Genomic DNA, 14,094 nt, shown 5'->3' on the forward strand with positions numbered 1-14,094 from the left:
CGGGTGGGTTTAGTGGGCGACTGTTTGTGGCCTACTAACGCTTCCAGTAGCCCAGCCCAACAACTCTCTCTCCACCTTATCTTCTTCTCTCTCCACCTATTCTTCGCAGTCACACCTTCTTTTCCTCTCCACCCGAGTGATGACGACCATGGCCCTCCAGCGAACCGCCCACTCATCCCCTTCTAGTGAGCCCCCTTATACCCCCCCCCCCCCCCCCGACAAGCCCCATCCTCTACCCCTTCCCACGAGCTTCCTCCTCCGATGACGGCAGCCAAGGCCTCTCTCCGAAGAGCACCCTCCTCCCTTCGATGAGATCGCCCGGCAACCAGGTTAGCACTTTCTCCATCATGACCCCCCACCATGCCGTCGCCCAACCTCGCTGACACCAAAAGGCGTCAACGTGCCACCGCGGCCCCACCTGACCAGCCTCCTCTCCCTCCCCTTCACCTCACTTTGCCCTTGTCACCAACGCTGGCCCACTTCCCACTGCTGACCCCGTGGCTCCGATAGCGCGCACTGCTGCCAACCCTTGCCCAACTCCGACCATAGGTCCGCTACCTCCTAGACCATCCATCTTAGCCTGATCACCGCTTCTCCTCCCAAGCGCCACCCTCCCCCCACAGCCGCTCCCGATATCTATCACTGACCCTAACCCAACCCCGGCGCTTGTCGCTACGTCCTCAGAATAAACTGTTCGCGAGATGCCTAGTCTGTGCACGTTTGCGAACTAGTCTTTCTGAACCATCCGCACAACCAGAGACTCCTTCACCCAATCAGCCTTCTCACCTTTGCCCAGCCTAATGGCCTAATCCGATGTGCTTGCTATAGTTGGGATCATCACTGGCAGCACACCATCATCACTGAGCTCCTCTCCTTTTGGCTCCACTTCTCTTCTAGCTTTCTGGGGCCTGTAAATACTGTCCACCTACTGAATAGCGAATGTGTAACAAATTCAAAATATATCAATTCAGAACTAATTAATAAGCTTAAAAAAGAACCAAACTTGTCCCATCAACCACCACTGCAAAAGTGCAAACACCACCAAATTGGATAATATCCCAATACAGGTTTTAATGACATTCAAGAGACTTATTACGACAAATCCAAAGCATCTTATAATATAAAATGAATGGAGTAAATTGTCAACTCTCCTCACCAGACTAAAATGTCCTTAAAAATGTTCTTAAAAAATGATAAAAATCCCATTTTTAAAAGAATAAATCATGATGTTTCCCGTCCAAAGCTGAGAGTCTACTCTAGATGAGCTCGGTGTCGAACTTGAGGCAGATGCCCATGGAGAAGAGCTCCTGGTAGAGGACCTTGGCGCCATAAGGCACGCTCACCCTCACCACCTCCTCCGCCGACCTGCAGAACCTGCAGTACGGCCCCCTCACCTTCCGGCCGCCGCCGCCGTTGGCGGCGACGGCGCGCGACACGACGACGGCGGTGCGCTGGCATCGGCGGCAGACGTGGAGGCGCGACACGTCGCTGAGGAGGAAGAGGCGCTCGTGGAGGTTGGCGGCGGCGCCGTGGGCGAGGAGGCAGTCGCGCTCCATCTCGCCGAACTTGACGCCGCCGTACCGGCGGCGGTCCTCCACCGGCTGCCGCGTCAGCGGGTGCACCGGGCCGGTGTTCCGGAACTTGACCTTGTCCTCGGCCATGTGGTGGAGCCGCTGGTAGAACGTCGGCCCGGTGAACACCGGCGACGCCGCACGCTCGCCGGTGCGGCCGTTGATCACGCTCTCCCCTCCCCACCTCGAGAACCCAGCCCTGTTCAAAGAAACAAGAATTCCAAAGTTTTTCATCACATTTTCAGTTGCATCTGGTTACTGTTGTAGTTTCATGAAGAGAATTCGGTGAAAGTTGTTTGTTTGGGAATCTGGCTAAGAGTAAGAGGGGATAAAAATTGTAATGTTTCTAGTTCTATCTACTTTCATGCAGAGAAAACAATCAAGTTATTGAGAATCCAGCCCCCTGTCCAAGAGAGAGAGAGAGAGAAATTTTGTTCCCCATATTTTCAGTTAAGTTTCGTGCATCTGATTACTATTGTAGTTTCATGAAGATATTTCGGTGAAAGTTGATTGTTTGGGAATCTGGCTCAGATCACGATGGAATAAAATTCATAACGTTTCTAGTTCTATCTATTTTCATGAAGAGAAATCAATCAAGTTATTGAGAATCCAGCCCTGTCCAACAAAAAGATCCATTGTTTTCTCCATATCTTCAGTTATATTTGACATAATTCAGTAGTTCAATCTAGTACTAGTTTCATGAAGTTCAGTTCAATTTCACATATTTTCAGTTAGAAACAATAATTCAATCAAGTTCATCATTTGAGAATCCAGCAGTAATCAAGATGGAACAAAATTTAACATTTCTAGTTTATCTCCACCTTGGAAATCCAGCCCTGACAAAATAAAATCCAAGTTTTTTCACCACATTTTCAGTTATATTTCTTACATTTGATTACTTCACTCTAGCTAGTTTCTTAAAGGGAATTCAGTTAAGTTCATCAAAATGGAACGAAAATTGGAACATACTTTCATTAAGAGAACTCAACCGAGTTCATAATTTGAGAACCCAGAGCTGATCAAAATGCAACAAAATTTGGAACATTTCAAGTTCTATCAACTTTCATGAAGAGAAATCAGTCAATTTTATTGATCATTTTGAGCAGCCCTGACAAAAAAACTACAACTCTTTTCCCCACGTTTTCAGTTGAATCTCATTCATTTTGCTAGTTCATTCTGACTAATTTCATAAAGAAAATGGGGTCAAGTTCATTAAAATAGAACAAAAATTAGAACACTTCTAGTTCTCTCTACTTTTATGAAGAGAAATCACTCAAGTTCATTATTTGAGAACCCGGTTTTGATCAAAATGCAATAAAATTTCACATATTTCCAGTTCCGTCTACTTTCATGAAGAGAAATCAATCAAGTATCTTGTTTGAGAACCCGATCAAAATGCAACAAATTTTTGCACATTTCTAGTTCTGTCTACTTTTTAATGGAGAGAAATTAATCAAATTTATTGTTTGAGAACCTGGCCTGGATTAAAATGCAACAACGTTTGGAACATTTCTAGTTCTTCTACTTTCATGAAGAGAAACCAATCAAACTTACTGATCATTTTGAGCAGAATGAATTGCTTACTTGTGCAGCTGCTCTGTGATCACTTCCACAGATGGACTTGTGAACGGTGTCGCATACCGGGTGGCACCGCCGAGGGCGATTCCTTTGCCTAGTGCAGCTTCAAGAAGTTGGCCGGGAGTCTGACGAGTTGGAAAGCCATGGGGATTGATCACAATGTCAGGAACTATGCCTTGGTGAGTAAAAGGGAAGTTCTCCTGGGAATCCAAGAAGCCAATGACTCCTTTCTGGCCATGCATGCTGGCAAACTTGTCTCCAATGCGTGGCGAGCGAGTCTGCAGAGGTAATCAGATCAAAAAATTTACTAACTTTAACAAGTGTTCATCAGTTATCAGATTTACAAGTAGATCTTTTGGAACACGGGGAATAACAGTACTAATGTTCATCACTTGGGTGTTATGGCAGAGTAGACATGAGAAGATGAAAATGATTGATGTGTTATTGTATGGACACAATGAACTCTAATAGAATGTCGATTAGTGTAGAAAAAATCAGTTGGCCATTCAACTATTCCAATAGTGTGTCATAGAGAACTCCACTATCTTGCAAATTTATAAATGGTTAGTGCAGATTAATTTTGTAAAGATTGCATATTCACCTGTCTTAGAATAACAAACGCAGAATTTGTCCCATCATCAGTAGCTGAAAGAACAACCTTCTCCACTATTCCTTTTTCAGTATGTAGCAGCTTGATGCTATGATCTTCACCAGAGTCTGAGACCTTTCCAATGATAATGTCATTACTCTGAAGACTTGCTCCAATATATGGTAAGCCATCAATATCTAAACTGTCAACCAGGCCTTTCTTGCTAGGAGTTTTTCCAAAATTGATATTTTCCTTGTGTTTTAATCGTTTGGTGATCTCTTTGTTTTCTATCAGTGCTTTATAGCTCTTAAAATGTTGTGTTCGAAACATGCCACGCTCTAAAGAGGCCCTATTCAATACCAAAGAATCCTCTTGGTTAAATCCCTGATGGACACTGATTGAGACTATTGCATTTTGGCCATTGAAATACTCCGGTCTGGCAAAGTCATGTTTGCTTCCAGATGTATAGTCTCTCTTACCAAGACAATCAGCAGCTACAGTTTTGAACAGAGGTCTCTGTGGATAATAGAGCTGATGGGAATGTGTATCAACTCTAAAGAGAGGATTCGTAGTGGAGTAGCCAATAGCCTGTTGCGATATCTTTTCAGCTTGCATTAGAATTCTCTTAGCAGTATCATGGTTGGCAAAGGGAATGATACTGCAACTCAATCCTAGCAAGAAAGAAGGGTCAAGTTCACAATGAGTATAGAATGAGAAATTCTTTTCTTCGTCCCCTGCAAAGAGATGCCTAATTCCATAAGCACACCGGATATCCTCCTCTTCTTCAACACCAATCAGCTCAATTATATTTTGATCCATAAGTTCCTGGAAGGAGTATGATCCATTCTTTCGATTCATGATGTTTCGTAGATTTTCGATAATAAGAAGAGGTCTTAGAATCCTTCCTGGATCGGAAAATATACGAACTTCTTTGTTTTGCTTGTCCCTTTTGATCTCCACCTAATCAAAGTTAAAACCAAAATACATTGTCAGTACTATCTAGTTGTATTAACATACTGTTGCATATTTCACAGAAGAAATGGAAACATAGTACTCTAACGTGATAAATATGCTGTCATGCTTACAACAAGATATGGGCCAACTATGGCATTCATCAAATATACTTCTTGGCTCAGATTAGTTAATTTTACTAAGTAACTTAAAAAGGATTACATAGTGGAAATGAAGTATGAGAACAGTATTTTATTGGAATGGAAAGTTCATATTAACAAGCAAGACAAGATACAATTCCCTTTTCCTTTACCAAACATTGTAGGATTATTCTTTTTTTTTTTGGCAAAAGCATAAAGTCATAAACTCAAACAAGAATGACACAAAAGCGGTCCATTAGGATTTCTGGAAAAATAAATCAGTGGTGACAATGCCAAAACCATACCCCAAGAAATGATTATGAGACAGATTATGCCAACCATGGACTGCTTTTAAAGGCGTCTTGTTTAAGTGTGCAGATGTCATGGTCGGAATTGTCTATCAAAGGAGGCGAAGGCCGGATGGCGCCGCGGATGTGATCGACAGCGGCAAGGGCGCAACAGCCGGATCAGCGCCGTGATCCTCTCCCGTGCCGGACGGGAACAGTAATCAGACATTTAGTGAGTTTGTTAGGGAGTCTGTTAGGATTAGTTCCTTTCTATTTGCAATTGTTAGTTTTGGTTTGTAAGCCTATAAGAGGCACTTAAACTCAGGAATTAAGTAAGCAAGATTAATCTACTCCTCATCATCTGTTTCTCTGTTTTCTCACCTTCTTCTCCGAAGTGCCCATCCTGGGGCGCCGATCAACCAAATTACCTAAGCCACGGCCACCCACCCATCACTCATATCCCATACGATCCCTAGCCACCCATAACAGCAGAACAATATCAGAATTATGGAGAGCACAAACAATCATGATCTCAATCATGATATGTAAAATCTCTCACAGAGATGCTTCAAGGTTGAATTGAGCATAATAGCTTAGCAGGAAATTTTCAATCATCATAAATGAAAGCAAAGCATAATCATGGATTAGTACACAATGCTTCAAAGTAAAAAAAAAAAATCCGTTCCAGTGTAGCAGAATCTGGAAAAGAAAGAAACCTGTGCATCAATTTGCTTCCTGCGTCTCATGCTCCTTAAGTGCAAAACAAACTCGACTGAGTCTGCACAAACTCCAACCAAGTTTCCATTCAAGAAGATTCTGTCTTTCCCGCTGATCTCTTGTAGAAGCAGTTCATCCAGTTTCTTCATCCCACAAGAAACAAGTGCGTCAACCGAGGGCTCCCTTGCCAAACAACTAACGATAGCAGTAATGGCAAGATTTTTCACAAATCCACACTTTTCACCATCAGGAGTGGACAAGAAACATAGCTTTCCCCAATATGATGGATTCCTAGGAAAGGATTTGGTAAGTCAGTTTGCATTAGGATATTGAAAACAAAAAAATAAATTATAACAGGAATGAATGATTCTATGTCGAAAGGTACTTACGGATATCTAGCATCTCCAGCCTTTCCAGCATATGCAACCCATTGTCGTGTCTTCCTCATGTCAGACATCATTTGAAGAGGATTTGTTCTCCTAAGGGTTGCAACGATCCCTGAACACCTCTCTCTTTTATTAAATGGATGGCACCAGGAACCAGTGGAGAAGGCACGGTTGAGACCATTGGTAACAATTGATGCATGGACATAACACTCAAGAGGTTGTAGGTCACTATCACCACTCAAATGTCTCTGCATGACCTTGACCATACGTTTCTGGGCATGCATAATATGTACCCATAGCTCTCTCTGGAGCAATTCACATGCCAAATCCAGCCTCTTGTTGCGGAAATCATCCCTATTATCACTCTTCCGATTGCCAGAGGAAGCCAATAGAAGACATCTCACCATGTATCCCAAGAAGAGTGCTTTGCTCCTATTCCCACTAACATCAGGAAACATATGCCTACCAATATACTCATCAAAGGATCCTTTTGGTGGAAACTTTGTATTCCTGATCAACTTATCAATATATTCACTGGCTCTCCCTTCTCTCTGAAAGCCTTCGCACTGCTCATGAGATTCAGTTATAGTAGCTGATATTATGTTGGCCATGGAAGCATCACATTCTTGTATGTCAATAATATCAAAAGCTTCTTTGTCTGATGATACACCTAGTGCAAAAAACATTATCCAGATTGGTATAGTTGCACCCAAAAAGTACAGGTTAATGACTTTTCTGAAACCATCATTAGACTGAACAGGTTTTATAGAGATCTTTTCTCGTCGGATTTGAGACTGTTGGTAACAAGCCTCCCAGGTGGGGCTGTCATTGATCCAAATCCTGGAGAGGCATCTCTGCTCTTCAGCAACGAATACCTACATGGTTGGAAGTAATAAAAACGTGAGTTTTAAATAACCCAGAGATGGCATCAAACGTTGTATGCGCCGACATAGGGTAATAACTTTAAGAATTAAAGTGATCCAGAAGAGGGTAAATTTTGATGGGCAGTGCAAAACTCTGCAGCTGAAAATTCCTTTGACAAGACTACAAAGTATAATTCCAAAGTGAATTACTAAAATAGGTTCATATTAAAATGTTGCAATGCACAACTAAGAAGCAAAACAAATCTAATATTTAAAACCAGAATTGCACTATGGTCAAATTCTTATAATATGCATTACAAGTTAAGCTAGATCTAACTAACTTCATCTGAGTTCAGATCTTTCCAGACTCATATGTATTGCAGATTTGGCAGTACCAAGCTAGTCTATCTTGTGAGACTATTATGTGTGAATATGTTCTGCCTGTTGTTTTAAATGTATCCTGCCGTACAAGCTCTTTTTGGGTGCTCCACTTTTCATGAAAAGGAAATTAGGGTGCTCCACTTACCTCTGGGCATGTACAACAATAATTAATAGCAGGCTCTTAGGGTGGTTAACAAGGTAAATTTGCTGACATGGAAGAGGGGGGGGGGGGGGGGGGAGAGAGAAACATCGATGTTAAGCTTAACAACGTCTTACATCAGCTCTTAGCATTTAGAAAAGGAAACTTTGCTGCATCAGGATGGGGAAAATGAAAGAATGGTAATAAAAATTTTCTCGGTGCATTAATTGCACTAAGAGCATGTACCAGACCCTTGGAAGGTAAGACCAGTAAAAAATCTTATCCATTGATCAACAGTAAAATACGCCATGTATATATTATGAGATTTACTCCGGTCCAACAAAAAGTACCTCGAGGTACCGGTACCTCACGGTACCAAATTGTTTCCGATCGTTGGATCTAGCTGGGTGGGTTGGGCATTGTTAGATCCAACGATCGGAAATGATTTTGTACCGCGAGGTACCGATACCTCGAGGTACTTTTTGTTGGACCGAAGCAAAACTCTAAATATACAGATGAATTTCAAAACTGATAATGTATCAGTCAAGAGTATATGTTCTATGTGCATGCCATAAGAGACGTGCAACTTTTTTCTACTGAAATCACAAATATTTCGGCACACATCCAATATTCTAGTTCATGGGAATCTCTGAAATTCATATTATAAGCGATTTAACTATCAGTATGAATATTCTAGTGATCCAGTCATGGGTTTTACAAAAGAATAATGTGCTTAAACCAAAATAGAATCATATATGGCAAAAGCAAGACTAAACTACTCCAAAATATATGATACCAGCTAAGTTAACGAGGGTTTCCATACTTATGATGCAGCCAAAGGTCTTTATTAGCCTAAGAATGGCAAATGATAACCCATTACCTACGGTACTAAAAATAACAACCAATAGATCGTGTAGAATGAATGACTCAAAATAATTTCTGTGCACATTAAATTTAAACTTAGATGCATTTAAGATGAGCATGGACCAACGCGTTTGTAATCCACGGAAAAATAAAACGCAATACATTGTAAAGATGCCATGTTTGTTATCAAATGTATTAGCCATGAACTGAATGAACATGATATATCATGTGAAGCAATACCTTTTCCATTCCCTTGATAAGAAAATATCCACCAAAATCATACTCGCATTCGCTTTCCTGAAGTTTATGCAGCCAGCACAAATTTGACTTCACCATGACAGGTAACTTGCCAATAGTGACCCATTTAGTCTCTTTCATTATATCTTTTCTTTGTATATATGGGTCCTCGCCAGTTTTAGCTTTGTCGCTTTTGTGGAGTGAATAGACCTGATACAGCAAAAATATTAATTAATCAGATGGTGTGAAATTTAATAGAAAAATGACAATACAAGAATTCAGTACTATAGATTAAATATATACAAGAGAGTTAATTTAACTCATAACTACTGCTTGAGAGGAATAAACAGTACAATTTAGGATCAAACATACCAATTTCGTTGATAATTTGCTAGGTAACAGTGTGATCACAATATGTAATGGAGAGTTACACAAACTTTTTTCACTCACGGTGTAGGAAAAACATAAAACTTATGGCTACAGTGCCAACTTTCATGTGACAACAAACTTAACAGGTGGACATGAAGTCAAGAGTTGCTCAAACTCACTAATTTTGCTGCTAGTTATGAAAATTGTTCATGATTCGGTCTTGCATTTAATTTTTTTTTTCTTGTGCATAGTGCAGTTATTTCGTGCTGAACACAGTATGAGGGGTGTCAAAGGTGCAACCTGAACAGTCATTTCTACTTTCATCTTTGAAGAGTATGTCATCTTCTGGAGGCGAGCATGTTTAGGCTTCAGTTTGAGTGTTTCCACATCAAGATCACAGTTGTCGACCCAAAACACCGGCTCCTCAAGCTCCACTCGACCAAACTTGATGGTCGCGTGCCTCCAGGGGCCTACTTTCTTTGAAGGATCATAGTCAGGCTCGACAGTAACTTCATCGAGAGAATCAAACATCTTTTGGAGCCCATGAGAGACAAAATCATTGTAGGAGTTTATCTGATGGCTAACTAGCCTAGTTTCCCTGAAAAATGATCTTGATGCTTCTTTACAGAGCTTCTCTAGGCTTGCAATCCTCTTGTCAACTGGGACTTGTACTGGTGGGTCTGCATGCCCTCCATCTTTCAGAGATGGTATCACTCTCAAATCCACATCCATATGAGACATGTCACCTGGGATTTGTACCAGTGGGTCTGTGTGCCCTCCATCTTTCAGAGATGGTATTGCTCTCAAATCCACATCCATAGCAAACTGTACCTCATTGCCCTCAACAATAATGTCATCCAAATCCATGAGATCCGTCACAATACTTGTGGCATTTGGTGACTGCTGACCAGTAATTTCAGGATCTTCCATCGCTAACCACCAGACAGCTTCTCCCTGTGTTAACAAAAAAAAAAAGAAGTGTGTTCCTTTTAACAACTAAGAACAAAAAAAAAATGAATATATTTAGAAAAGCATCATGCAATCCTTGAATCAGAAGCCGCAAGCGACTCCTCGAAAAGGCGCACGCACAATAACATGATTACAGGATCATAACACGCACAGTATGACAGTAACATGATTACAGGATCATAACTCGCATAGTATGAGAGGAGGGGCTCTCATATTGAAATTTATTAAAGGGAGGGTGAGACTCGAACCCGGGTCGGCTAACCGCTGACATACATCTTGTGGTGCTAGACAGAAGACCCGGGGCCTTTCTGCACAACAGTCAAGAGAGAACCATTTCACCTAAACATTCCTATCCCAGCAATGGCACAAAAAGAAATCAACCTTTCTTTACCTATTAGACCACTATCTCTGCTCCTCTCTGAACAAACCCCGACAACATCGAGCGAACCTGTTGCTCGTCACAAAATGAAGATCCCACGATGATCCCCTCCCGACCCACCCCTCACATCACCCACAACAACATCGCAATCATCTCCAAAAGATGGTCTTATTTTGGTCTAAACAAAGTCAGCAATCCATGATCAAAACGCACCATTCCCAAAACCAAAATCACAGCAACAAAAAATCTCTCCTTTTCTTTCCTTTTTTTGGTTGAAAACCACCATCAAAAACCGCCCAATCACCCCCCACTTCCATCATCATCATCACACACGCAACCCAGCATCAACAATCGCAATCTGATAAACAACAAAACGGAAATAATAAAAGAAAAACAGAGCAAGCAAGCTCGTGCCAAAACCAAACAAAACCCACTCGCCGCAACAGATTTGCGCGTCACAAACAAAAAAAAAGAGGGTTTTTTCCTTTTTGGTATTTCCTTTTCTTTTCTCCTCCTCATCCTCTGACCACTCGCCCAACGGCGAACAAACCCGGCGGCGGAGCGATCAAGAAACAGGGGAAGGGAGACACGCACCCTTCTCATCCCACATTGCACCCAACCCACCACAAAACCCGCCCACACAAACACAAACATCTTTGGAACATGGACGAAAGGGAGTCCCACCTACTCGTCGCCGGCGACGACGGCGACGACGGCGGCGGATGGCGGCGGCGACGAGGCGATGATGGCAAAATGGGGGGTTTTGGGGGGAGCGCGGCGAGACCGAGGAGGCCTCTCACGTGAGGCTCTCTCTCCTCTGCTTTATGGCGGAGGAAGGAAGCTGCACAGTGGTAGTGGAGGACAAGAAGGCTAGGCTGTGTAGGTGTAGGCTTCGTAGGTTTCCGATTTGAGTGGGGTTTTGGCCTGGCTTGCCCTCTTCGGTTTCTACTCTTTACTTTTTGCCGTTTTTGACTGTGCTGTCACTTTTCTGGGAGGGTCCTCCGCCGTCCGATCTGCATCCGACGGCGATGGCATTGATGGGTACAGAGCTTCATGTGGAAAATGGTTTGGGTAGATATAGCAGTAGAGGTTAAAATGGAATGGAGGAAATGGCTGAGCATACAGCCACACAACCATTTCTATTATAAGTATTCGGTAATGTGCGTGGAAGTTGTGGCCCTGAAGACTATGTTAACGGATGTCTTTTGATGCGACAACTGTGCTGAAGCAATACTTTTGATAAAATGCGTATGTATAAAAGCAATAAATGAACTGGGGGGTTGACTTGACCGGTGAGCAGGGTCTCATCTGTCGTCTGATCTGTATCCGACGGTGATGGCATGATGGGTACACATACATCTCTTGTGTGGAAAATGGTTTGGGTAGGTATGGTAATAGAGGTTGGAAACGGAATGGGGGAAATGGTTGTGCATAGAGCCACCTAAGACAGTTCTGTAGCTTCGTGTTACCATTTCTATTATACGCATTTGGTAATATAGTGCGTGAGGGTTGTGGTCCTGAAGGCTACGTTGAAGGATGTCTTTTGACCCGACAACCATGCGAAGGATATTTTATAAAATGCGTATGTACAAAAGCAATAAATGAAGTGATCTTTAGAGCTGACGCGTAGAATTTGTTTTGAGTTATAGGAGAGAGAGAGCGTAGAAAGAGATAGGGGAGATTGACTTAAGCTAAGCGTAGATACTATACTCCAAGTACGATGCAGTTAATGTAGCCTTGAGGGTAAACCACATGCCATAAAAAACAAAACTTTTGATAGACCATGTAAGGTGTTGGACAACAGAGTCGGCGAAAAGCTTCGATCCAAGGACCAGTTGGTCCATGGGAGTGACCCTGACCGGTGACTAGGGTCTCCTCTATTGTCCAGTCTATATCCAATGGTGATGGTCAGACGTTTATAACTCTTGTGAAATGATGTTTTCACTACAACAAAAACTTCATATAGAGGCACTTTTGTAGAGACGTTTTGCAAATTGCTTCTAAGATCAAAAGTTTTATAGTGTAGAGACACTTTATAAAGGCACTTTAAGAATTGCTTAGAAAACTTTTACTCTAGAGACATTTCAGCTCAGTTTATTAGATTTTATCTTGTAGAGACATTCTTTCGGCACTGTAAAATGTGTCTGATATGTAAAGGCATTTTCTCGAGACATTTTAAACCATATAGAGATACTTTTTAGAATGATAATGTGTACTAAAGGACTAAATATAAGTAACTAATTGCACCAACATGCAAGTAATGACATGGAGTTGAGTTGGTTAGAGCATTAAAAATAAAAATGATATGTCCAAGTGATCTTGAGTTCAAAGCTTGACAAAAGGAAGGAAACTATTTTATTCTTCTTTTTTGGACTGGCTTCATATGTTTGTGGTGCAATTTAATGTCTCTAGAAAATGCCTCTACCATCTTATAGACATTTTATAAAATGTCTCTTCGTTTGTAGAGACAATTCACCATAAGACACTTATTAGAAATTTTTTTTAAAATGCCTCTATAATATTGTAAAGTCATTTGAAAAGTACCTCTACAGTATAAAAAAATGTCTCTGCAAAGCTTTTTTTCTTGTAGTGTTTGTAGATATAGCATGAAAGGTTTAAATGCAAGGGAGGAAGAGAAGATCATTTGTAGCTCAGAATTAACACCACTTTCTATGATACGCATTCAATAGCATGTGTGGATATTGTGGTCCTAAAGACTATGTTGAAGGATGCTTTTGACCGACAATCGTGTGGAAGGATATTTTTTGATAAAGGACATATGTACAAAAGCAACAAATGAACCGATTTATAAACTTGACGCATAGATTTTTGTTTTGATATGGACGAGAGAGAGTGGGAAGAGACAAGGGGGATTGACTTTGACCCAACATTCGTATGGGAGGGTACTTTTGATAAAGGGGTATGTACAAAAACAATAAATTAATGGACCGATATATATTGCTGACGCGTAGATTTTGTTTTGAGATGGAGGACAGAGAGCGGGAAAAGACAGGGGGGATTAACTTTCGCTAAGCATCGACGCTATGCTCCAAGTACGATGCAAGTATGCAACCTTGAGGAGGAACCATGTGCAAGAAAAAAAAACACTTGCAATGGAATCTTAGATCCACTGCTAGCGGGCATATGGGAGGGGCAAAGGGGCAACATGGATGATGGAGACCATGTAAACAGTCAAAGGTAGTTAAACCGTACAAGGTGAACCGTGGAGACATAGGCCTCTTTGGTGACCACATGTGGCGAAGCCGTTGGTGTTGGTGGGGTGGAGGGCAGGTTGAGTCAGAGTCATTATGGTGTACTGGTAGTGGTGAAGATACTAGGAGAGCCAATGAAATTCGGAAATATTAGGTATGTGAGATCTCTGCGAAAAAGACGAAGGGAATGAAGCTATCAAATAGGGGTAAATAAATATTATTTAGAATAATTACTACAGTTAATAGGATATCTTTTTAGAGTGGTCTCATTGTGACGTAATAATACGTTGAAGGTCAAAATAAATGTTGTATTAGGCTCAACTGTCGTAAATGCTTAATCATATCCCAGAAACCATCTAGCATTTTTCATACTAGTCATGTCATATAGGTTTTCATACTGTTCATGTCATACAGATATTATGTATAGAAACTATATACCTAATGGATTTTCTTCAAAATAAA

General features: G+C 41.5%; 1 protein-coding gene across 1 annotated transcript; it reads right to left on the reverse strand.

Moving 5' to 3' along the window:
- Positions 1–1,016: 1,016 nt before the first annotated feature.
- On the reverse strand, positions 1,017–11,267 carry LOC127781455 (DNA-directed RNA polymerases IV and V subunit 2-like). The gene is made up of 8 exons (XM_052308410.1): positions 11,105–11,267; positions 9,373–10,026; positions 8,707–8,913; positions 6,223–7,094; positions 5,833–6,124; positions 3,751–4,698; positions 3,156–3,427; positions 1,017–1,770 (listed from the first exon to the last, which is right to left on the reverse strand). Exons 2-8 carry the CDS (start codon positions 10,000–10,002, stop codon positions 1,257–1,259), a joined length of 3,735 nt encoding a protein of 1,244 aa, XP_052164370.1. The 5' UTR covers positions 10,003–10,026; positions 11,105–11,267; the 3' UTR covers positions 1,017–1,256.
- Positions 11,268–14,094: the final 2,827 nt, after the last annotated feature.

This window comes from Oryza glaberrima, chromosome 8 (assembly GCF_000147395.1).
Source record: "Oryza glaberrima chromosome 8, OglaRS2, whole genome shotgun sequence".
NCBI lineage: Eukaryota > Viridiplantae > Streptophyta > Magnoliopsida > Poales > Poaceae > Oryza > Oryza glaberrima.

Excerpts from the sequence above, each read along its gene's own strand:
- LOC127781455 (XM_052308410.1), bottom strand. The coding sequence starts at position 10,002 with ATGGAAGATCCTGAAATTACTGGTCAGCAGTCACCAAATGCCACAAGT. Across the intron at positions 4,699-5,832 it reads GGAAGCAAATTGATGCACAG|GTGGAGATCAAAAGGGACAA; the intron begins GTTTCTTTCTTT and ends AACTTTGATTAG. Across the intron at positions 3,428-3,750 it reads CGTTTGTTATTCTAAGACAG|ACTCGCTCGCCACGCATTGG; the intron begins GTGAATATGCAA and ends TTACCTCTGCAG.